This window comes from Glandiceps talaboti, chromosome 4 (assembly GCF_964340395.1).
Source record: "Glandiceps talaboti chromosome 4, keGlaTala1.1, whole genome shotgun sequence".
Taxonomy (NCBI): domain Eukaryota; kingdom Metazoa; phylum Hemichordata; class Enteropneusta; family Spengelidae; genus Glandiceps; species Glandiceps talaboti.
Genome location: NC_135552.1, coordinates 16,600,724 through 16,627,869, shown reverse-complemented (window position 1 = coordinate 16,627,869; position 27,146 = coordinate 16,600,724). Strand labels below are relative to the sequence as shown.

The window sequence follows — 27,146 nt, the reverse complement described above, 5'->3', positions numbered from 1 at the left end:
AAAAAGGAACATTTTTTCTCTGTTTTGTTTTCCAGGAATGCAACTCCAGACGCTTGGAGGCGCACTTTCATATCGAGGTGTCAGCTCGAGCCAGTCGACAAGTGACAGTGTTCATTCGGGCGGGACACATAGATGGTCACGAATGTAACGTTATGTGTATTTATCTGCAACGTACACTTATGAATGAATGATGTTATATTACCCATCTGGTGAACATTGATAAGGAGATGGTAAGTTTTATGCTTTACAAAATACAGTTTTCATCGAATGTGGTGCATGTGACGAGTCTTTTCAGGGGGTGTCACGATATCAACAAGTTGGTGTACTCTTCTCCAATAACTACTGCATTTCTACTGTATGCACTACTAGTATAATATTTAGTCCAGACAATCTGACGAAATTCTTTGCTAAACCTGGACATAAATTAATTGCATCAGAAATAATTGTTTTATGCTGAATAAAATGTCAAAAGTGCTGAGAAAAGTCTCAGTGGTGGAAGGAAGATATAATTTATTCAAAGACCCAGGGAAATAACAACATGTCTATGGGTATGTCTGTCTGACGGTAATGAACAACCGTAGTGTTAAAATACCAATAATTAGACATTGTACATGTAAAATTCGACAATCGGTATTACTGGGTAGTCATAAGTATTGCAATAACACAGGGTTAAATCATGATTGTCCAGGCCCACAAATCTATTTGAAGAAAGCTTAAAAAAAAAAAAAAAAAAAAAAAAATACATTTCCCACAGGTGATCATTCAATGCTGTTCAGGGTGTATGAAACTAAAAAATGTCAAAAATATTTCAGTTGCAGCTAATGCAGAAGTTGAATACAGAGACTCAATTCAAGTGTCTACACCCCTGTCATCAGAGGTTGGCTTCCTTTTTTTTTTACCTTGATTTCTGATCTTGAACATACCCTTCAAGGTCAAAGAACAAATTGCTCAATAACTTGAAGTTTTGCATCTAGTGACACCATTTAAGTATACTTGTAGAATATGCAAGTATACCTGTATCTAGTATACTTGCTTGATACTAAAGCTTTGACCTTGACCTTCATCTTCAATGCGAAATTTAAATTTGTGTAATTACTTTGCCAGACAACAGACCAGTCGGGAATATGTCTTCTATGAAGGCTTGTTATATTTATGTAACAGGTTGTTGAGAATAAAGCAGATTTGATATTATACTATAGCAATAACAGTTACATTATTGGGATAACTACATGCATGGCAACATATTATTATACATGTATGTTTACACTAAGTCTGCTTATGCATCTGTTGCTTTCCTAAAAACTAAAATGTGGCTGTTTTCAACATCAGTAGTGTATGCTCTAAAACTTACAGGACTCAGGATTTATTTCAACTTCAAGTCAAAATATCTAGCTCTCGTGATATAAGTTTTTTGTGTAATGAATTTAACTTTTAAATTTTTTTTAAAAATTTGAATGATGAATATATCTGTAACTTTCATGACAGCAATCAAACTCACTGTACATAACATATATTATTGATGATGATATCAGATTGGATTCAGTATGATCAGTATTGTAAAAATGAAACAGGAAGGGAGACCTTCTTACCTCAATTTTGAAGATAAATTTGTTTTAACTGCAAGTTTAAATCTTTTATGGAGACAAAAGTCCTTAAGTAATTATTTTCACCACTGTCATATTGGTATGTCAATTTCTAGTAGCCTGACATGGAGTGTAATTTCACTGTAGTTGTACATGTACACATAATATGGCATTGTCAGTAACATGCACACACTGTGTGTCATAGCGTGTTTTAATGTGAATTAATGTATAATACCGTGTGTTATTATCCAGATTATTTTATTATAAATTTATTTGTAATAATAGCTTTACGTCCTTGAACAAACATTTCTCAGTAAAATAAGAACTTTGTTGATGAATGACGTGCCTTAGATCTGCTTTGAAAATCTAAATAATATGTCATTTACGTCATCCCGATATATTGATACTCATGCTGGCACCGCATACATTTACCATGGTCACACAGGTTAGGTGTATCATGCCCATATTTGAATACTGTAAACCTAGATATTTTCGCTAAAGATTTATTTTCGCTTATTTCACTGGAAAACAAAAATGCAAATTTTAAAATAAATAGTAAAAATGTGTTCGATGTTTCCTATGACCTGCAACTGACCCCGTATTTTCTTCAGTCTGGTGAAATTTAAAAAAAAAATGCAGGATTAAATAAAAGTTGCATCATTGATTGTGAACACCATGAGTGTGTACCTGAGTAAAATTACCATTTATTACTGAAATTCTGTCAATTTAATAAATGAATGGTTCAAAGTTTATTTCTGACTTAAATTGTCATTTTAAATTCATTCAGACTGTTCAAGTGTGACTGTAAAATGAAATTTCCACCAACATGTACTTATACATATTAAAATTTTTTAAAAAATTTTTAACCGACTGACTCATCATTTTTAAGGTGTTACAATAAGAAATGTAGAAATATGGGCTCTAATTCAAAATAGGCCTTGCCCAAGATATGTAAGTTACATAATTTATTTGCAATAACTAATTAATTCATGTCATGTAATTGTGTCAATATTTCTATTGTCTAGACAATTATAACACAATACCAGTGATGTACAAACGTTATAATTTTGATGTTATATCAGTATTTCTATTGTCTAGAAAAACTATTACACAGTGCCAGTGATGTGAAAACATTATAATTTTGATATTATATCAATATTTCTATTGTCTAGAAAAACTATTACACAGTGCCAGTGATGTGAAAACATTATAATTTTGATGTTATATCAATATTTCTCTTGTCTAGAAAAACTATAACGCAATAACAGTGATGTACAAAGGGAAGCTTATAGAGACATGAATTTATCAGTGATTGGATTATCTCTGAAGTGAATGAGGACGGTTGTTTAATCAGGTAGCTTTAGTACTTTGAAAGATGGAGGAACACACACCACAATATGGAAGCCTTGATTCTTCACCATCAGAAAATGAAAGTAAGTGAAAACATTTCGCTATTCATTCCCATTTTAGCATGTATAAAATATGGCATTTTATGAAGAAAATGTGGCATGTTGCAAATCTGAACTTCGATATACTTGTTATATCTTTTAAGATGTCATTGAAAAGAGTAAATAATAACAGTATTTCATATCCTCTGTTTGTTGTCCATTGTATCATGTGTTAGCAGGTGGAGTTATGTTTTTCCTTGAATTTTGAGACACAAAAGATGTAGTCTCGTCCCTCTACCTGTCGACGCTCTCTACGATCACTATCCTCTCCAATAGATGAATAGGTGGAGATGATCATAGTGATCGTAACACGTATAGGAAACTAGAAGACAAAAGAAGCAGTGCAAATGAAAAAAAAATTTACATGGGAAATAGATAAGTTAAATAAATTTTATGCTTTTCTATAAGTTGTTTAATGTAGATGTACAACCAACTGCATTTGACCACAGACCACTATAGTTCGATAGTTCTTTATAGTTGTTTGAGATTTAACTAACTTGCCCTACACATGTTGAAATCCTTATTCATACACAGACAAGTCTAGTGTCAGTGAGTGCATAAACTAGAATACAAATAACGTGGAATACATTTTCAAGCGAGTTAACTTTCATTGAAAAGAGCAATAAGCTAATTTTCCCTGACCAAATTTTCACTGATCTAAGACAGAGATATGTAGGGTAACTATTAGTAAAAAAAAAAGTGTTTCACTGGGGATTTTATTTTTACTGAATAAAACATTACCGAAAAACTATGAGTTCAATGTAAAAATGTAATTTCGCAATATCAAGAAATTTTCCACAAAATTAACTGCAAGGCCTGTAAAAATCAGGGGTATGATTTCCAAAAGGTTATTAGAATGTACAAAAGATGAATAGCTATGACCTCAATGGTCAAAGGTCATTTCAAAACAAATAGCCCATAAAAAATAACAATACATATGTACCCACATATGTATCATGTGACTGATGTCAATCTATAAACGAATCTCATTAACATAATGACATGAAAAGATACCAGTAAATTCAGACAAATGCTATTTCGGGTTTTTATACCAATGAATAATAATGTTACAGGCATGTAAACCTGTGTTGAATTGTTCTAAGGCTTAAAGCTAATGCTGAGATCATTCTGTTTATTGACGAATGCAAGGCATTCTAAAAAGGCCAGTTTGATTTGTGCTGAATGGCATTACAGTTAGTAACTCAAGCTGATAGTGAGTCTCCTATAGAAACAGATACTTGCATACGAATAGCCAATTTACATAATTTATCATATTTTGTAATTTTATTTATTTCAAACACGTAATAATCCCTTGCGAAATCATTAAAGGTTACCATATGAAATAAGTATAAAGTGCAAGAAACATGAACAAAAATAACTTAGCTATTTATATGTACGAGGTCAATCCAGTATATAGAAAAGAAATATATGTTAATATTGCTGTCTGATATTATGACACACTGTACAAAGCAATATACATATGGTTTTCGGTTTACATTTTGTACAGTACTGCTAAAATTAGAGAAGTGTATCCTATTAACATTTGTCAGTTATATAGAATATAATTGATATTATTTAGTAATGTTTTCCGTTGTTCAACAAAGGAATATATTTGAAAGAGTAATGTAGACTCTGCTGAGAATGCAGCATCGCAGAACAAATGTCGTAGATGTGTGTTTTTTTTTGTGTTATGAATGATCAGGGTATAAATCATATTTTTCGCTCAAATGAATGAATGAATCTTTATTTCACCAAAGTTAAACAATAACGAAAGAAAAGACAAAAGTTTGAATACAAAAAAATGCTAATAAAATATATTAATTCTGGTGGGGACCATGGAAATAGGTAAACATACCTAGTCGTGTCCATGATCCAACCTACTACTTAAATTATAATACTTGATACCAGAAATATTGAAATACAATGTAACTACTAAAAACTACTATTTCAAGAAATGTGAAAATGAATACAAAGTGACTAGAGGGCTAATTGGAAAATGCGGATAAGTCTAAGTACAAAGGAACATTTGACAAGTTACAAAAAAAACATTACTCTGTGAAAAGATGTATTTTTAGCTGTTTTTTGAATTGGTGTCTATTAGAAATAAGTTTTATTGTTGTTGGGAGTGAATTCCAGTGCTGAGTACTATGGGGTGAGATTAGTGCCAAAACACTTGTCTTAACATTATTTTTAGTTTACATTTTCATTTTATCTCTCATTTTGTCTCCATTTTTATCTAATTGTGTTCACATTTTTATTTCAACCTCATTGTGTTTGCATTTTTATTTCAACCTCTCATTTTGTTTGCATTTTTATCTCATTGTGTTTGCATTTTTATTTCAACCTCTCATTTTGTTTGCATTTTTATCTAATTGTGTTTACATTTTTATTTCAACCTCTCATTTTGTTTGCATTTTTATTTCAACCTCTCATTTTGTTTGCATTTTTATCTCATTGTGTTTGCATTTTTATTTCAACATCCCATTTTGTTTGCATTTTTATTTCAACCTCTCATTTCAACATCCCAATTTGTTTGCATTTTTATTTCAACCTCTCATTTTGTTTGCATTTTTATCTCATTGTGTTCACATTTTTATTTCAACCTCTCATTTTGTTTGCATTTTTATTTCAACCTCTCATTTTGTTTGCATTTTTATCTAATTGTGTTCACATTTTTATTTCAACCTCTCATTTTGTTTGCATTTTTATTTCAACCTCTCATTTTGTTTGCGTTTTTATCTAATTGTGTTTGCACTTTTATTTCAACCTCTCATTTTGTTTGCATTTTTATTTCAACCTCTCATTTTGTTTGCTTTTTTATTTCAACCTCTCATTGTGTTTGCATTTTTATTTCAACCTCTCATTTTGTTTGCATTTTTATCTCATTGTGTTTGCATTTTTATTTCAACATCCCATTTTGTTTGCATTTTTATTTCAACCTCTCATTTTGTTTGCATTTTTATCTAATAGTGCGGGGGCATATGGCAGATTTTTGGGTTATGTGTGAAATTCATGTTACTTTTTGCCAACATATATCATTGTGTTCCCCATCATCTGAGCAATTAAAAAATATATGTTGGCAATTTTTATTTCAATATTAAGGGTAATTTTTGCAGCAATTTCATAAATGATGTAAAATCATGATGTAAAATATGTGAACTGTATGATTGCTTTATATCTGTATAAATGTACTGACTACTTATGGGCATCCTGTAGACTATAAACTTGTAGACTGTTGTATAATTTTGCATTTTAATCACAATATTATAAATTCTGGCTTATTTATTTGCATATCATTTGCATATTATGTATGATGCTTCCGGTTTATTTGATCTCCTGTATTGTTTGATGTTGCTGATTGCTATTCTTTCAAAAATGTACGCAACCATGAATTATTTCAGTTACTTTGAATACTCTGGTTGGTTTAGGGAGCCTTCAGTATTTACAGGGGGCGGAGGAAATCACACATGGTCTGTTAAGAGAAACATGACCCTCCCCCATTCTCCATTCATAAAAAGTGACCCTCCCCTCTGTCCCATTTTCTAAAACATGACCCTCCCCATGACAATTGCATATACTGAACGTTAATCAATATTCCCATTATATGTATGTATACATACAAATTAAATCATTTTGACTCTGTATTAGAAAGCAATATTTGTACATATACTACCATTGCAGGAGTTATATAGAAACGCCTGTGATTTGAACGAAAAAAAGTGTACTTCTTATCACTATCAAACTGACAAATATTGATACAAAAACAACACCGGGCCCCTCTGATGTAGGTTCATGCACATACATGTACCTGTCTGTGGTTCACGCGACTCTTTTATCAGTTTGTCTGTGTCTGTGAAAGTTTGTCATGTTGTAACATAACATTTGAGTGTAAGCTTATATAATGCAACGTAATAGTCTGTCTGGTCCTAAAATAAACTTTCAGTATATAGATTATATGTTGAGTTTTGGGCAAAAAATCGCCAACACACATGACAATACAACAAAACATTTACTAGTACACGACATTCAAGTCTGCAATGAATACTTACAACAGATGTGATCGTGGAGTTTGTATTTTAGCAACTCCGCTTGTGTACGGTCCTTTTCGAAATCTCTTGAACTGATTTTGAAATCTAAACGACAGAAGTCGCTTGTTATCAAGTGTACATACACACATTAATATATTCCTTTTCAGATCTGGCATCTGGTTTTAATACGTATCTACACATGTAGTATTGAATCCTGGACAGGTATATTCTACACATGATATAGAGTCCAAGTATAAGTCTACACAAAATTTGAAATTTTACCTCTCAATATTAGCATACAAGTTACATAAATTGGACCTCCTGCAAATATTAGATAGAAAAGAAACATCACTCAGTAAAACACCTTTAGAAACCTTCAGAATGTTTTACCCCCACTTTTGACCAATTGAGAGCAATGGAAAAAGTCAATATGGCAGCTACTTTAGAACGTTTTTGTTATTTGTTCTGTATGCAGTTCTCCCTCTACATTCTGTAGAAATATCATGTTAAAAAGTAAATGAATCGTTGTTAAAGGCATTTCATGAGTGCTTATTAATTTCCCACTTTGCAATGGTGTCAAAATGACTACTTATTCCCAGCAATAAAGGTTATTTGTGTATGAGAATTACCAAAAGATGTAGAAGGGTACATTCCATGTTGTTTACGTTGAAGATTTGAATGTCAGATTTTATTTGAGTAATAAAAAACGTGGAATGATAGCTAACAATGCAATAAAATTTGATTTAAGATACTATTTTCTGGTGGGTTGGCAGTTGGGGTTGGGTGGTACATTAGAATGTGTCTCTGCTGTTACTTACAACCTTTATTCATGACTGACCAAGAGGAGGTTCGTTGCTTAATCGAATGTAAGAGTGCCTTCACGCTGAATAACTAAACTAAATATGTATATATTCATATTGTTCCTTTGAATTAGAAAAGATATTCTTCAGATCTGAATTTATCATCTTTATTTTATACTACATTGTCCTTTATCCTGTTTTATTTTAGAATTTCGATGAAATAACGTAATCAAATGTAACAGCAGAAAACACGTATATTCATGTTGTTCCCTTGAATTGTAATGTAACTCCAACCAAATAGCTATATACTAGTAGAAACGTAGACAATGCATATGACATATACTACATGTAGTAGAAACGTAGACAATGCATATGACATAATGGCGTGAGTGAGAGACTAGACAGTAGTTTTGAATAAAAATAATTGGGTCTATTCACTCGAATACATAACTTTGTATAGTAACGATTCAATTGATGCTATGCTATTGATCAATAATATGTTTATATCAGATTGTTCATATCCTCTTCTGTAAAAAGTGAGTTTGGTGTATTTTTAACCAGCTGTAACTTTCACTAGAGTCCACGTACCACTATATGAAAAGTCATATTTGACCATGTCTTTCAACTGGGGTAAATCTTTAGCAGAGGGTGTGTAAATGTGGTGAGTATGAGACGAAGTGACAGCTTTGACTTAATTCACCCCCGGTTCCCTCTCCCCTGGAGGCTGTGAACAGTCAAAAGTGTCACTTTGTCTCGTACTACCCCTTGACAGAGATGGTAGTTAGGTGGGTTACAGGTATGGTAAAGGTTGGGTAAAGGTGGGTAAATTTGACTTTTCGTATAGTAAACCTCGTATAGTAAACAGGTCTACTCAAGTAGTTGTTTTGTCAACTATTTTTGTCCTTGTTACCACGTCTACTCAAATAAAACCTACCTAAGAGTACCCATTCATTCTCATTCAGGCTACCAGCCTACCATCCACAGACACCACCACACGATCTAGGTTAGTGTAATCTGTTCACCTTATGAGATTCGCCAAGTTTTTATTACAAAAGGGTGATGGATATATTCACTTGTTTCAAAGATGGTAGACTGTAATTTGCTAGTTAAATTTCAGTAATTGTACGTGTAATGTTGTACAGCTCGATGTAGTTTTAGTGGCGATTCGACTAACCCTGGGCTTCGCATCACCGTTTCATAGCTGACCCCCACAGGCTACCTGTTCCGAATATATGCATGAACCGTTTATTGTTTCGATACTGAGAGGCATGACATGCAAAAATATACATGTACTAGTATACAATGATATTTTCTCTATTTTATCGATTAAGTAATATATCTATTGCGAATTTGCGATCAGAAGTGCATATTTTTAATGAGCTCACACACCCATATAACACCAGAGAATGAGTACATCCTTAAGCTCTAGCGTAATTACTGAAAATCACTAATTATGCAAATAACTCATTAAAATTACAAGCTATACGGTATTATCAAACTTTATGACACATGCAGTTTGTTATCATTAATGTATGTACTAAATTACATTGAATTTAAAGCGTGCATTCTTAAGATATAGGGTCATTACTGCAAAACTATTAATTATGTAAATATCTCATTAATATTGCAAAGGATGACAATAGGGTGGATAGGTAACTGGATAAACATTCTGCTAATGAACACCTATACATAGCATGGATCAGTGTGTGGATAAACATTTTTAAAAAACTGTACAGTTGTGCTACAATGCCATTGGTACTATTTTCATAGATTTGGAAAATGCAAATTTAAGATACACACACCTCATTAAATTTATACAATGTTTCATTTTCTAAAGTTCCATACATACCGGTATTCAAACAGTCATAGAATTGTATAAGAAGTCACTTGGTAGACTGAAGTTCATTTGTAGAAACTAATATAGTAAATATACAGCCTGGTGTCACTATTGAATAACCAAGATTTTGACTTTACACCTGTGTAAATAATGTATACACAACTTTAGTTGTAGTACAACTCCACAACTAAGGTCAATATTGAAATCGCCAAGAAGTACACATTTTTTGTTCCTAGATGACATAAAATTTAAACACTTGTCTAGGCTATTAAAAAATTCCTGAGTGGACGTGTTTTGTTTCCTATAGATAACACCAACAACCAACTTGTCATGTGTGGAAAATATTTCTACAAAAAGAGATTCATAATTGTCAATATGCAAGGTGTTGATGCGTGAAAAAGACAAGGACTCATGAATATACATAGCAACACCACAAATGCCCATGATGCATTCAACATGATGATTTATGTGTGGTATGATGTTATATAATACAGCATGTCAGTAAAGCATTGAGATAATAATGTCACTGTAATTAGATTGATTCATCCTACAAAACATGACATCTGTTACTTTGATCTATTAAAAATCTCATTATTCATCTTCTGCCATAGCCCACTGGCAGAGATTTGACAACAGTGTGCCATCTAACTTCAAAGCCAATTTGACACACCACTGATTGCACCCAAAATTTGGTGTTCCCCTATCTCTCACTATGTGGTGACTCACTAGAAATGACAGTTTTTATCATTTTGACTCTCAACAACATAATTTGGCTATCATTATAGGACACACTGCTTGGCTGTCTGGTAGGCTTGAAAATATCACTCACCAGAACAGTCTCTGTCTAGTCAATATGTCCACTCAGATAGGCAAGTTCCTGGGCTACTTCTACCATTACTTGTTAAAGTTGAATGAGCCCATGATGAAATTAAACACACCCACGTTAATATTTTTTATTCAATATGTGTCATGTTTACCTTCAGTTAGGAAGGTTATATGTTGTTCTTCTGTCTGTCTGTCTGTCTGTCTGTCTGTCTGTCTGTCTGTCTGTCTGTCTGTCTGTCTGTCTGTGCATGTGTCTGTCAGTCTGTGGAAAGATATCTCAAACACTGCTGCATCGATTCTAATGAAACTTGCTACAACAAATCTTCCATATGGTAATGACAAGAACTGATTAGGTTCTGGTAAACAGCCAGTCGATGAATATTAATGAGGCATTTGCATAAGAAATGGTTTTCAGTAATTATGCTATGTCTTAGATAGATTTAAACTGAATGCCTTTCGTAAAGGCAAAATCTTTAGATTTTTCTTCCTACACCCAATTATAATGATACATTAACAAGCATTTTAGAACATGTGTGCATTTTTATGGTTGATGTATGACCTTGTAAGAATGTAAAGTGCCTAGTAGATGTGAAATACAGTAAATAAAGTTCACAGAGCCATCTTTTGTATCAGAATTTAACCAGGTTTTATATCTACCATACTTTGCAGGGATGAATGATTCAGACAATGATGGAAAAAATACATTAGGTGCCAATCCTTCTATCAATCATATAGAACTAACCAATCAGGACTCACTAGGAGAAGAAGAGGAGGAGGAGCCAAAGGGAAGTAAGAGAAATGGTTCAGGAAGGACTTATTTTGATCAAGAAGTACCAGTACCTGAAGATGAAAGTGTAAGTAATATGACAGAACCCCAATGACACGTGAGTGCAAGTGTGGCGTACATTTGTACTTTGGGTATTCGCAGAGTGCTTGCAGTGTTCTTTGCACCTGTTCTTTAACAAGCATAGCAAGTGAAAGTGCAGAAGAAAACACTGCAAGCATGAGTGCAAATAGTCCTTAGTACCACACGTACACTGGCACTAAGGCTGCATGAGGTTCTGTTCTTTTACATATACAGCTGAATCATCGAGGGATCGCCGAACGACTGTGCCTATCATACACATTTTATGTTCTCTAAGAACAATTTAGATAGATAAGAAACAGGCTTCCCACAGACCACTCAATACAAATATAAACAACATCATCCGGCCCCTACTGATACACAGACACACTCATCGTCCTCGGTACAAACAAGCTATTGAAAGTCATCACATTGCAGGATTAGATTTTGACACATACAAGTGTATTGATTCAAAGTTGCAAGTGACCTCCATGCTTATAGCACACTGACTCTCACATTGAAAGACGTAAATTCATATAATTTTCAATAATACTAGAACTAGGAACTAGGTACACTGTGATAACTGTGGTCTTCACAACATTATTTTACGCAAATTTCACCAGTGGGATCTGTAAGTAGGGTTTCAAAGATATCGGCACTGCAGGAAAACAAAACACTTCTCTGTACCATAACAAAGCGTCATTGCATACTATTTCAACTACCATGTATTTCCTCCGCCAACTTTGACAGATGAAGAGTCTGTGTTACAAAAGAAAGTACTGGATTTGTACATTGTACATGTTGATTTTGAAGTTCTGGTTTTGGTCTTAGTTTTAAACTTTCGGGAGTGTCTCATAATTCTTGCTGAACCATCGATGGTTTTAGCCTACGTATTACCTATTAGCTTGGTATTTAATACTATTAGTGACTGTAACTGAACTTGAAGTGTGTCCTGCATGTAGTGAGTATCTGTTACGTACGATTAACGTGTTGCTTCATGCTTGAGAGTATGCCGCAACATCAAACTTAGGGGCCGTGTCATTTTAAAACTGACGCACAAGAAACGTAATTTCTTCGTTTCACGACAGTGATGAACACGTTATAGTGGCTTTCACAGTCATGCATGTTTCAACTATCCACTTGAAACATCTACAAATCTGTTTGGAATTACTAAACTACGGCTGAATAACTATTTCACATGTTTCAGGCGATCGAACCTTTTGGTTTTCACGTTAATAGAAGGATTGAATAAACATCAGACGAACGATCAACTTGTTGTTAGTACTGAAAAAACGTTCGCAATACCACGCTATCTACGACAATATAGTCCAAGTTTAGAGGTCACGTCAAATGTGACATCTCATCATCAGTAATTTCCGGATTTACATTTGTATTCGTTTCACTTTATACCCAAACGTGGCCTGACTTAGAACCTTAGGAGCATTTTAGCGTGCCCTCTCCATATAGTCTATTCAACTCAATTATCGTGAATGTCCTATAAGTGTTGCCACTACGATTGAACGATCGGCTTGTACCATGGCACCTTTGGTAATTTTCGTTGACAAGGTCACATGCCGTTACGTACGTACATGTAGGATAGAGTGCAGTGTTGTTGTTTATATTTGCGTACGTTTGGACCTCATCGTGTCAAAACAGCCTACCCGTCTAGAATTTGGCATAAGGTAATCCTCAAAGCTAGAGTTGCAGGTACAAGAAAACAAACAATGTCTGCAATATTACATGAATAGTGTAAACCCTTGCTTTGGCAATCGGTTTACGTGCCATCCAAGTCGGAAGAAATTGGTTGACGTGTGCGTCGCAAGTATCATCATTTCAGCTTATACTATAGTCGGGACGACAAAACAAACCGTAAAAAGTCTTTTGATTTCAGGAACTTCTGTTTAACGTGAAAACCAAAAAGTTTGATCGCCTGAAATAATTATTCAGCAATAGTTTAGTAATTCCAAACAGATTTATAGATGTTTTCAAGTGATATTGAAACATGAATGACTGTGAAAGCCGCTAACGTGTTCATCACTGTCGTAGTGCGACAGTCAAAACATGGAACTTATTGGAAGTTGAAACAGTATCAATGACGCTTTGTTATGGCACAAAGAAGTGTTTTGATTTCTCGCAGTGCCGATATCTTTGAAACCCCACTTACAGATCCCACTGGTGAAATTTATGCAAAATAATGTTCTGAAGACCACAGTTATCACGATGTGTTTAGTTCCCTCAAACGGGACGGGTCAACGCAATCGGTAGTATGAGCACGAATGCATCGTATATTCATCGATGAGTGGAAGTGGGTCTCTTTTATTGTGTATACATGTACTTCCATTGATCCTAATATATGACAGTCGGTTTGCATGGTTCCCTGTGGTGATATGTGTGTGCACATACAGTGCCTGCTTGTCGGCAGAAATGTGGTGTTGTTTATATTTGTAATGAGTGGTCGTGGGAAGCCTGTTTCTTATCTAACTAAATCGGTCTTGGGGAACATAAAATGTGTATGATACGCGCAGTCGTTCGGCGATCCCTCGATGATTCAGCTGTATTTATCTGGAACGGCAAATTTCCATAAAAATCATACAGCACAATCATGCAGTTTCGTGTGTAGCAAATGACTGCATCCTCATTTGCATGTCATTTGCATGCAGGTGTGCAATAATGTTTTTGGTATTTCACTGCAGTGCAAACACCACTATTTTTTTGAGCACTGGTAGTAATCTCATATGTAATAATAGTCCATACTCCTTCTATGGCATACTATATTCCTTATAATGCTGTGTTCTAAACGCAAAAAAAATTATGAATTTAATTTGAATCAAGGACAAAAAGAAAATATATTATTGAACAGAAGATTGATTGATAATATTTTAGTGATGAAATATTGAAAAGCCTATTCTAAACTGCTCTAGAGGGAGTGTTACGCAGAATATTGTTTATGCATCACCTGTCACCTATCACGCATTCTGCTCAGTCGAGAGCCCTGCCCTGCAGATATGCATGATTAGTTTTCACAAACACAGAAACTATTGTTATAAGCACCAACTACCCCGGTACATAATTTCATTCTTTTCTTACATTTTATACATCTGTTTCTTTTACACTGATACCAATGCTGTGTCAGATGGAAGAGACTTATAGAACCTAATCTTTGTCAGGGGACACGATTATTCTTGTAATACCCATATCCTGTACATCCAACTCTACAACTGCTTTATATTGCTAAACCTATAGACACAGACATGAGGTGTAATTGTATAGAATAAAATACATTAGTACTTATGTATCAAAAATTACTTACACCATTAGATGCGCATACTATAGTACTAGTTGTATTTGCACTGTAGTGAAATACTGAAAACATTATTGCATAGCTGTATGTTATGATATGCAAATGAGGATGCGATTGTTTGTTTTACACGAAGAGTATGCGATCGCAAAGTATCATACTTTTACATAAATTTACTGTTTTGGATAATCATGTAATAATAACAGAACCCCATGCCATGTGAGTTCCAGTGTGGGTACTCAGGGGTATATTTACACTTGTATTTGCAGTGTTTTTTTCTGCACTTTCACTCACTATGCTCAAGAAAGTGCTGACAGAGAGAACATGGCAAGCACTTGTGCAAATACCCCGAGTACGCCACACTTGCACTTGCACATCATAGGGTTCTGTTATTACGTGAAATTCAAAGGAGATTTAATAGAAATATACAACCCCATCTATGTCACATTTGATGAAGTTGTCATAATTGTGTGCAATTACCATTGGGTTTGGCAAGCATATCTATTGCTACTAATGAGTTTACACTACCAGTTGCATTGGTACATGTGTACTATGTGTAAACTGGCATACTTGGGGTATTTGCATGTGAGCTTGCAGTGTTTTCTGCACCTGTACTTTCACGAGCATAGCAAGTGAAAGTGCAGCAGCAGAAAACACTGCAAGCAGTACCCAAACTGGAACTCGTGTGGAATGGGATTCTGTTATTATTACAGATGTTTATCTGAAACGTCAAATTTCCATAAAATCATATACATTTTTTTAGTACGATCACATGAATTTGTGTGTAGTGAACGGCCACGTCCTCATTTACATATCATTAGCATAGAGGTATGCAATAATGTTTTCGATATTGTACTGCAGTGAAAATACCACTAGTATGCATGCACTGATGTGAGTAATCTCAGGTACATATGTAATACTGCAATTAATTTGTATCTCTCTATTCTCAGTAGTCAATATTGTTCTATTTTATTTATGACAGACTCGGTTTAGTTTTCGTAAACTGTGGGCATTTACTGGTCCAGGGTTCCTGATGAGTATTGCTTATTTAGATCCAGGCAACATTGAATCTGATCTACAGTCAGGTTTCACAGCACAATTCCAGGTAAGCACATCAAAATACTAGGGGAAACCCAGTATCTCACATTAGAACAGAAGTAAAATTTTTATCTTTTTATCAACTTATCAACATCTCAGTAATAAATACAGAAGCTGTTATCATTGAAGGCAGTAAAGTTTTCAAAATTTGGTTAGAAGTGTGAAAATACATGTAAAGTTCAGCAATTGCATTAACACCAGAACCTCTCCCCCACCTAAACAAATAAAGTTAGTTTATATAGCTTGTGTTACATTGTCTGAAGACTTTTTAAAAAATTTATATGATGACCCCAGATTTTTTTAATTCATTTTACGTGAAAATGTGCAGGAGTTTACTTGAACAAAGCAACTGTTACAGCAAAAGTTTAAGGAGTTTATTTTTGAGGCACATTCTACATTAATTTGTTCTGACTCAGTATTTAATATTTGTGGTCAATCTGATTCAAAATATGATCAAGAAGAATTCTTGATTTTCTTCATGTACCATATTTCACATCTACTGTGCTTGTAAATAAAATAAAATAAAATAAATTGTGCCTTCTTCTTTCGATTTTAATCCAATTGAAGTCCAGTTTTATTTGTACAGGTTCTCCCTTCACCCCCACACCCCACACACACACACTATTTTACATGTGGCTTTTTTAACAAGTTTTTCAAAATTCAACAAATTTCAGTTATGCCTAGAATGAAATAAAATTTGCAATACAACAAATACTTTTGCCGCAATGATCATTAACTCCAGCGTAGCCATACATGTATACAATTGTATGATGTATAAAGGTAACAGCTGTTTTTATAATTCAGTCGAATTTGAGCATTTTTCAAAGTGGAATCATATAGAAATTATATCCATTGTCTATGAGATTTATAGTCAACAGTGTGTCAAGGCAGCTGGACCAGGCGGCTAAGGTGTTACTCATGTCATCATATCTTCTGTTACTACTAGAAAATATTGATTTACCAAATTATCCTGGCATTGCCTTGACCTTTTTGTGGTGTCTCTATACATTTATCGTGTCATCCTTTCTAATATTAGATCTGTCAAATAAAAAGTCAAAGTTCAAAGGGTACGAGGAAATGAAATAAAAATTTCATAAAAAAGTAGTCTACAAATTTATTACAATTTGGGATTTTTTTTATAATAGTTGAAATTTAGTTATTGTTTTTATTTGCAAAAGAAAAGCAATTTGATTTGATTCGAATTTGTAAATTACTGTAAAAGCAATATGGTATAATTCCCTGCTGACCTGTGACAAGCTGATGCCACGATAGGTCAACAGCCATTATTTGACAATTGAAATTGAATTCAAATCAAATACATGTCAGTTTAATAATAGTAACAGGTAGAGCTGGAATGTTACAATGGTATATATACCTTACAAGAGTCATTCAGATCAAATCTGGTCCATATTTCAATTGAGAAGAGTTTTATGAATTACTTTGTCCCAGCATATAATTTGTATTTTGCAGAAATTGATTTCTACCAACATCACTGTGAGTGTAATTCTGTCCAGTTTATGAATCAAATGGGAACAGATTATTCTTGTCAATATTAGCTTAATAAAATTATGATTATATTTAAACTGTCTATAAAAATTATGACTGTCATCTAAATATAACCAAATTGGTTTTGTGAAAGTGAGAGAATGATCAATCATATTTTCCTGTAGCAAGAGCATATGTTCACATATCAAACATGTAGTGGTTCTGGTTGGTCTGAAATTACTCTCATAGCAGCTGTTCCATATAAGCTAGTCACCAGACCCTTTTTTCCCTCCTCCATGTTTGTGATTGTATAAGATCTGTGACCAGATAACGAAAGACATCCTGTGCTCTTAAAGAGATGAACATTAATTATCTTGTCATTGTGTCTTTTAACCCTTTCATGACTAGAGACGAGTTTTAAATAATATGGGGACCCAATTTATTTGAATATTTTCATAATTATAATAATATTACTTTATTAGGAAGTAACATTTCTTTAATTCCAGTCTAAAATGAAGTTGATATATGCCAAAAACTTACATAAAACAAGAATTTTGTCCAAATAATTTTGGCGGGAATGTTTTCAGTATTGAAGGGGTTAAAATGAAAGAGTCTCTGAAGAATTCCAGAGAAGGTTTTGGACTCTTAGATGGTGTAAATGTTTTGGCATTTATATCATAAGTATCACACCACTGTCAAAGCAAGACATTCTCCTGATGAAAAAATTTCCGATTGTTTTGAGTTCACAAGACTAAACCTGAGTTTTTTGGTATTTCACTTGTATCTTCACATAGAGGAGAACAAGAGCTTTCTAAAAATGCAAATGTATGGTTTTATTGGGTGTTAAACGTGCATTATGAACACATGAAATGGGACAAGTGTGACAATATATTTTGTGTTGCACCTTTGACTAACCACAGATAACAGTAGTGATCAAGTGAGAAATAGATGTGATGTCACATTTATTAACATATACCTAGAAAGCACATGCCATCACAGACTACTGTTTCAGTATCTGTCAACATTTCATAAACCAGACAAAGGAAGTTTTAATGTCAAAACCATGCACTGGTATATTCACAAATTTTGACAATTTTCTGGTGTAGGCAAAAAAGCTGAGCGAATTATCACATATATTATAATTTTAAATTTTTGTGTGTATGTTTTACAGTTACTATGGATGTTGCTGTTGGCAACATTTCTAGGTCTTCTACTGCAAAGACTAGCTGCCAGACTTGGTGTTGTAACCGGAATGCATCTTGCTGAAGTCTGCTATTTAGAATATCCCAAAGTGCCACGACTCATTCTATGGATAATGGTTGAGATTGCTATCATTGGATCTGACATGCAAGAAGTTATAGGAACTGCAATAGCTTATAATTTACTGTCCAGAGGAAAGTGAGTGCTTTCATCAGATCATTTCATTGTCTGTGTAAAAATAATAACAATCAGTTTATTTTCAGCACGCTGATTCAATCAGCTGCACTGCTCCCTGATTGGTCATTTGACATCCACAATTTGAACACCATTAAAAGCAATATTTTGTGTTTTCTATTTTGCCATACAGAATTCCATTGTATGCTGGAGTATTGATTACAATAACAGACACATTCCTGTTTTTATTTCTTGATAAATATGGTGAGTATACAATGTACATGTATTACCCTCAATTTAATTTAATTTAATTTAATGTTTAATTTAATTTAAATGTCAATTTAATGTATTTAATGAATTGAGGGTTAATTTATGATGTCAATTTAATGTTTAATACATAACCCAACATCCAAAAATGATGACATTCATGATTGAATTGTTTATATTTTGTTTGCCTTAATGCAATTTTACATATCTCCAAGTCGCTTACTAGGTGATAAGACAGCGGCAATCAGAATTTTGACTTACTAAGATAGACATAAACTAAAACTACTATTGCGATATGTTAATTAATATAAGCTATTGAATGGGTGCTGGCTTAATTATACTTTCAGTAGGGTGGCATTTCTGATAGCTAATTTTTCTCAAGTGACCACATACTATCTTGATTACAGGGTGATTTATATACAAGCAACAGAGGCACTGCTATCACCTACTTGTATAATCTACATAATTCTTCATATGAATAAAAATATATTATGACAGATAAAATTTAGATCTGGAATTTGCCACATTCAGTATTTATTGAGTGTTTTTGCAAAGGGCGGTAAGTAGGTATAATCTACATGTCATTTTACCTGGGTTCCAAACAAAATTACCATAGACAATCAGACTGCCATTTTTATCCCTTTCTGCCTTTCTGTTACCGGGGTTCCCCAATCATAGTAAATCACTGTTATTAGACTAAAATATCATTTTGAGTTTCTTTGTGTGACATGAATTTCATATTTCTTTAACATAACTGTAAAAACAATATGTTATACAGTAAATGTTTATTTCTCCTTTCAGGCCTTAGAAAACTTGAAGCTTTTTTTGCCCTCCTCATAACAGTGATGGCTATAACATTTGGCTATGAGGTAAGTGTCAATCCATATAACTAAAAACAGAACTGATATATTTCAAAATACAAGATCATAGAAGACATACTCCATCATAGAAGACATACAGATACCTCAATCTTTGCCAATTTCTGTCTTGTTCTTGTAGTATGGTGTAGCTGCCCCACAGCAAGTTGAGGTTTTGAAAGGACTGTTTATACCAGGCTGTGGCACTTGTGAGCCAAGAGTAATTGAACAAGCTGTCGGTATTGTAGGGGCCATTATTATGCCACATAATATCTATCTTCATTCTGCATTGGTTAAGGTAAGTTGATGCATTGTAAGGTTGTAAATATACTATATCATACCAACATGTACCTACATTGTGCATTGGTCAAGGTAAGTTAATGTAAGCATGATTGTGCATTGTAGGGCTGTTATCATAGTATGCAACATCTACTTACATTTGCATTGATTGCTGTAAGATTTTATATCCTGCAGAGATTGGCCATATTAAAGCTTGTGCCAAATTGAAAATGAATCAAGGAGTAGAAATGTTTCAAAAGTCATCACCCACACAATTTTCCAAAGAGGTACCACAGTCTCAGAAAGAGTGGCTGTCATTATTTTGATATTTCAATTTTGACGAGGTTTTCAAAAAGTTGAATAATTTTTTTTTTGCTGTGACTTTCATTGTAATTTTTTTGAGATTGTCGTAAGTTCCTTGTATTAAAAATGCCAGCAACTTCTGAAGACTTTTGTTTGTGTATATTGTATGTATGAGCTGTGTAACCTGCAATTATGATGTATTCTTTGTTTTCTCTTATAATATTCTAGACCAGAGCTATTGACAGAGAAAACAAGAAGAAAGTGAAAGAGGCTAATATGTATTATTTTATAGAAGCCACAATAGCATTAACAGTAGCCTGTGCTATCAATGTATTAGTGGTATCTGTCTTTGCAGAAGGCTTGTATGGAAAGTCAAACCTAGATATAGTAAGTGTCTATAATTTTGGGGAGTGTTCAAAATTGATAATTAGGATAGATGTACACACCATGTGTTGGTCAACTTGACAGTCTTTTTAATGTCAGCGTACAGAGTATTCATTTGATACCCATTAATGTAGTGATGTCAATCTCAGTCAAATATAATAGCGTTGCTTCAAAACATTTTGTTGCTGTAGTTTAGACCTGAAATGCTTAGGTATGTCAATTAGCCGCTGTCGTGCTGGTGGGTTGGACCTTAGTTTGTATGATATGACATGTTATGCCATTCTGTCAGATACCACATCATTTGAGAAGCCTGACCAGGGCTAAACAACAAAGACATATCTTAATATACAAAGAAATTTATGAAAATGAGTTTCGTATCGTACTCACTCATGCTAACTTTCCTAGACCTTTTTGTCCAAACATCTATGGTATACAGTCCATCAACAAATCCAACTTTTGTGGACAAAATGATGAGATGTTGAAATGTATAATGCTGTATTAATCAATCAAGATATTAGGTGTCATAAATTCTGTTAATGGCTAGATTTCATCATCTTACATTACTTTTGCTGATGTGCACCCTTATGTGTTTGGAGTTATATTGTTTGAAGATGTCTGCATTACTTTGTAACTTTTATGAATGAATATTTTTAAATAGCTTTTTGTAAGTATAAATCTGCATCATAGAAATCGGATTCAATTATATAAAGCCAACACAATATTTGAATTCACTTTATACATTTCATTGATTAATATGTTGGTGGGGTTTTTTTTTCAACAGTATCAACAGTGTGAGGAAAGAAATAGTCCATACTCGCATCTATTTCATGCCAATGACACTGTAATGACAATGGATATACATAAAGCAGTAAGTATTGGTCACGTTACTTCAATCTAAACCTGTAATAGAAATGTATGATATATTGATTGCATCTGATAATTAGTCCAATACATAAGAATAGAAGAGAGAATCTACTCTAGTATTTCTGGATTTTTAATTCATAAAACAATTTTATCATGGCTTCCTACTTGAAATATCAATGTGGAACAACATTGACCTAGTCTGTGTTTGTAACTCAATACATTGCAAAAGATTAATAAATGTGTAAAATGTTTGTTATTGTACGTACAATAACAAACTTTTTTTACACATTTTTTTTTAGCCTTTTGCAATGTATTGAGTTACAAACACAGACTTAGTCAATGTTCTTCCACATTGATTTTTCAAGTAGGAAGCCATGATAAAATTGTTTTAGAGATTAAAAATCCAAAATAAATATCCAATCCTCATCCATATGACCACTTTAATTAAAATTTATCAAGCCTACACCTATAGTAGACTAGATTTCTGGTGTATTGCAAAAACAAGACTTTTGAGTATTTTCAACTTCTTTGTTGTATTGTGATCAGGATTGCTATGATTAATATCCATTGTCCAACACATGTATATAGATCTAGACACCTTACAACATTTACGTGCTATAGCTAAAAGCAAAAGGAGATCAACTCTATAAACTATCAGGTGACACATACTTGTCTCCTGTTGCACTATCAGGTGACACATACATGTACTTGTATCAGGTGACACATACCCATCGTCATTTCCATGTGATTACATACATGTATACAACTTCTGTTTTGTTTGAAGGGAGCATTTTTAGGTTGCGAGTATGGCCAAGCTGCTTTATATATCTGGGCAATTGGTATCCTTGCAGCAGGTCAAAGTTCAACCATGACGGGTACATATGCTGGACAGTTTGTCATGGAGGTAAGAATGTAAGAAAATCGGTGATCATACAAGGGAAAGTTTAATACTCTGAATATGAATGAAATTTTCAATGATAAAAAAAACCATTATATAGATATATATATATATACATGTAGCTTTACCCTGAGATTCTGTCTCTAAATAATATCATTAGTAACCCAAATATTTTGAAGAGACTGAGCTCCTCTTCATCTGTGGGTCTCAAGTTCTGTCACACTTTAAATGCTGAAGACAGCAGCTGTTGTCATGCAAAATATTGCTCTTGTCTTGGAATATATTTTCTTCTATACACACACACACACACACACACACACACACGCACACGCACACACACACACACACACACACACACACACACACACATACACACACACGCACACACGCGCATGCACACGCAAACATACGTCTTACCCAATTTGTCCACTTTCAGCCATCAGATGTAAAATGTACACATGTATATATTTTGGTGAGAACTTCACCTATCTACACAACAATTTACTTCATCAAAGTTCTATTCTCTCCATAGGGTTTCCTTAATTTACAGTGGTCAAGATGGAAACGTGTGCTTTTGACTCGTTCTATAGCCATTGTCCCTACAATATTTATAGCTGTATTTCGTGGAGTGGAGCAACTGACTGGTATGAATGATGCTTTAAATGTCCTTCAAAGTTTACAGGTAAGATCATCTTGAATAAACCAAGGCATTATGATGACTATGATATCTATCTCTTCATCAACTGCCTTGAAAGAAAGTCATATATCTTTTTCGATTGCCCTCAAACAGTTACAACCTAACTAATCAAGGCATTGTACGATATCTGTCTCGCCGTCAACTGCCTTGAAGGAAAGTGATTGAAGCTGAAGTATCTTTTTAGATTGCCCTCAAACAATTACAACATGAATATAATCAAGACATTATGACTATGATATCTATCTCTCTGTCAACTAAAGGAAAGTCATTGAAGCTTGTGTATCTTAGATCATCCTGAAGTGATTACAAACTTTCATTATCTAGCAGCAAATTGACCAATCACAAAGTTCCTCTTTATTCTATCAATGTTGACTCCATTGCCAAATTTAACTTTGAAGTTGCTGAAAGGTACTCAACATAAAGAGGTTGACTCATCTTCAAAAGCAAAGCTTTCAAAATATTTTCAGTGTACAGGATGTGTTTGTGATATGCACTACAGGTAGCAGAAAGTCAATTTGCTACCTCTCTCCAGTAAACAACAATGCTTCATATTGGGCATTGAGTTGTCAATAGCAGCCAACCAGGTAGACCATTTGAGGGCTGTGTAAGAAACAGGCGTTTTGACAGAGAGATAGATTTCGTAGCCTTGATTATTCAAGATGAGTGAGATACATGTATCATCAATTCCGAGTCGGAAATCACAACAACCAAATATATTAATTGCTTTTGAAATTAAAGGAAGGAGGTCCAAGAATGAAGTTTCTAAATTGTGATTTAAAATCACAATTTAGAAACTTCATTCTTGGACCTTACTTTAATTTCAAAAGCAAAATATTTGGTTGCTGTGAAGATAATATCTCTGTCACTTTCACCCAATGTGTAGGTGGGTGAACTGTTTCATCTCTTTGCAACTATGTATGAGGTTGTAGATGGTACACATATGTGGTTGATATTTAATAATTTCTGTGTTGTTTTGTTACAGCTTCCATTTGCCCTCATTCCGATATTAACATTTACAAGTGTAGGATCTTTAATGGGAGACTTTAAAAATGGCCTGTAAGTATTGATGTGTGACAGGAGCCACTTTTGATGAGTTGTAACTGTGATCACATAGTTTGTGAGTTTTCAATGACCATCACTAGTTAATCATCAACATTGTAATGAAGTCACTGTTTTCAAAAGTAAATTCTCAGTACCTGCAATAGCCTTACCTCATGCTAGAGGGTCAAAATAGAGCAAGAAGGGTAAACTTATTCTCACACGCACCCATAGTAATGCATGTGAAGTGCTTGGAGCGGAAGTTATGGTGTCGACCAATTCAAGAAATCAAATGTTCGTTATTTTTATGACATGCCTAGGGAGTAATATTCTTTTTCAGGTACTGAGAATTGTTGTTATCTGTCAAATAAAACAACAACATTAACAAGTAATATGATCATCTTTGATCGTAAATGTATATGTTATTATAGTCTTTGGCAAACATTGCCTGTTTATGCTGTAAAACTGATACATACATGTACACTCACAAAGTGTTTCTCAAAATTTAGAGTTCTTAAACCATGTACAGTATTTTGACAGCTGGTCTAGTTGACTACACAAACTAATAATCCTATATAAATTTCACCAACAGTTCACCTGTTTTCTTTTATATATTTTCAGACTATCAAAAATAGTGGCCAGTCTATTAGCAGTGACAGTTATCGGAATTAATTTATATTTTGTGGCACTGTTTGTAAGAGTAATACCACATCACTGGGCGATTTATTTAGGTGTAGCGATTGCTGTAATACTCTATCTATCATTCATTGGCTATTTGGTAAGTATCAGCCTGTTTCTGAGCTACTTACAAAGGTGTATTGAGCAATTTTAGAATGATTAAAGGGGAACACGACTCCAAGAAATAGAGGCATTTTCTTAAAACTATGGGTTCTGGAGAGTCATTTCATGATGTAGCATAAGCTACAATTACTTGTGATTTCAGAGAAACATCAAGTTGATCTTGTGCCTTCATAGAGATGTTTTACACTGAATGAATAATGGAATAAGCACTTAGGAGTCTTGAGTGATGACCCACAGCAAAGATGCCAGGTCTCTTTGTGAACATGTGTTTCAGGCATATTAGTAAGTTACATCTGACTGTTCATTTCATTTTTGGATGTAACTGTATATACATGAATTCACCAAAGAAATTAACCAGTTCAAGAAGTTCAGCGCATCTCTACAAGACTCTGGTCTTTACGTGTAAGCTGTTGTGTCTTCCTTTTAGTTCACATGATCTATGTATGTCAAATTGACAGATTGTCATTGCATTGATACAGGCATGGATATGTATGGTTTCTCTTGGGTCAAGATGTTTTCCAAGGCCACCAGTAAGTACATTAGTCTATTTTCTCATACTAAGGTGTGTTTTTTTTTTCAAAACGCTGCTCTGTCAAATTCAATGTACCTGTTGCCAATTTGCCAATCCCCCAATACTATGTCATCTATTCTGTACACACACAGGATTATGCATGTGCTACTGAGGGGAATGATTGTCACTTAACTATACCCATGATTTATGAGTAAAAACTGCCTCAGTCTGACACTGTGGTCTTTGTTCTATGAAACCACTCACAATTACAGAGGTCAATATGTCGCCATCATTTCACAGTGAATTATTGTTTTGCTCAATAAATGTTTGCTTAAAGTAAGTATGACACATTTTATGTTTGCAGTGTTGCGCTCCACCAGAAACTGGTTATGAATTAGGATCACTAGATAACACAAGCAGGTTGTTGGCATCAGATTCAGACGACTCCACCTCAAGTCATCGTGTACTTCTGGACTCTCCTCAAAAAGGAGATGAGCTTATACCCAGCAAACAGACTGCAGAATGATGGGATAAGCAATGCTTTGAAATACACTATACGACAAAATAGCTAAATCAGATACTAGAAACCTGCCTCACTTACTACATACACTCTTCAATCCAGATTTGAAGATTTTCAAAAAATACAGACGAGAAGTCTATACTTCTGAGAAATGTTTTATTCATTTGAAGAAAAGATAGTACATGTATAATATATGGTGAGACATAACTTATTAAGAAGTAGGGTGATGTCATAACTTATTAAGAAGTAGGGTGATGTCATCCAAGGTTTGGCTAGCAAATATATTTCATTCTTTACTGAAAATCAGACGCCTTTATGTACACTTCCTTGTGCTTAAAAAAACTGCTTGTGGAGTACCAGTTAGGAGACTATCAACATGATAGAATAATCATCCAAACAGTCAAATGTAGTTACGACTCTGGTATTCCCAGAAGCAAGGTTTTTGTTTATTATAATAGACACAAACTAAAACTGTTGTTCTTCATTGTCACAGTGGTAGATTACACAAGTGGGTGAGAGCAGTGGCTCTGTTGTACGATTATAATCACCCTGTGATCAAACATTGGAAGTCCCAAAACAGAACACTGCAAGTTTATGGAACTAGCTTTCAGAGAGCCACCCTACTGAGACTATAATTAAACCAACATCCATTTAATAACTTACCACTGTTGTATCATCAACATGTTGCAATAATAGTTTTAGTTTGTGTCCATCTTAGTAGTAAACAACACCTTGATTATCAGAGGAATACTTTGGAATGGTAAATTAGAAACTAGTATGACATCTGTGTCTACTATAGACTGATTGCAATTTTTCATTCATTTCTAACTTACTGTTCCAAAGTAACTACATTTCTCTTGAGTTATTTCGCTATTAAAATCATGAACAATATTTTCTGGAATAATAATAGAATTTCATACTTCAGGGATGTATAGTATTCAGAATAATTTTAAGGGAGATAAAGTAGTTGACAATTTTATCAAATATGAGTACAGTCAAATGGTGGTTGTTTGGGCAATTTTTTATGCAGACTTATTGAGATGTAACAATATTAAAATACTCAAGAACGAAATATCTTTGCCTACTTAAATGACTTGATGGTAGTAT

At 33.9% G+C, this 27,146-nt stretch overlaps 1 protein-coding gene across 1 annotated transcript; it reads left to right on the top strand.

The window, feature by feature from the left end:
- Window positions 1-108: 108 nt before the first annotated feature.
- Window positions 109-27,146, top strand: LOC144434579 (natural resistance-associated macrophage protein 2-like). Its single transcript, XM_078123047.1, has 16 exons — window positions 109-230; window positions 2,830-3,016; window positions 11,191-11,375; window positions 15,646-15,768; window positions 18,418-18,644; window positions 18,814-18,884; window positions 19,689-19,756; window positions 19,887-20,042; window positions 20,555-20,713; window positions 21,492-21,578; window positions 22,359-22,478; window positions 23,005-23,154; window positions 24,152-24,225; window positions 24,829-24,985; window positions 25,488-25,538; window positions 25,884-27,146. Exons 2-16 carry the CDS (start codon window positions 2,959-2,961, stop codon window positions 26,043-26,045), a joined length of 1,848 nt encoding a protein of 615 aa, XP_077979173.1. The 5' UTR covers window positions 109-230; window positions 2,830-2,958; the 3' UTR covers window positions 26,046-27,146.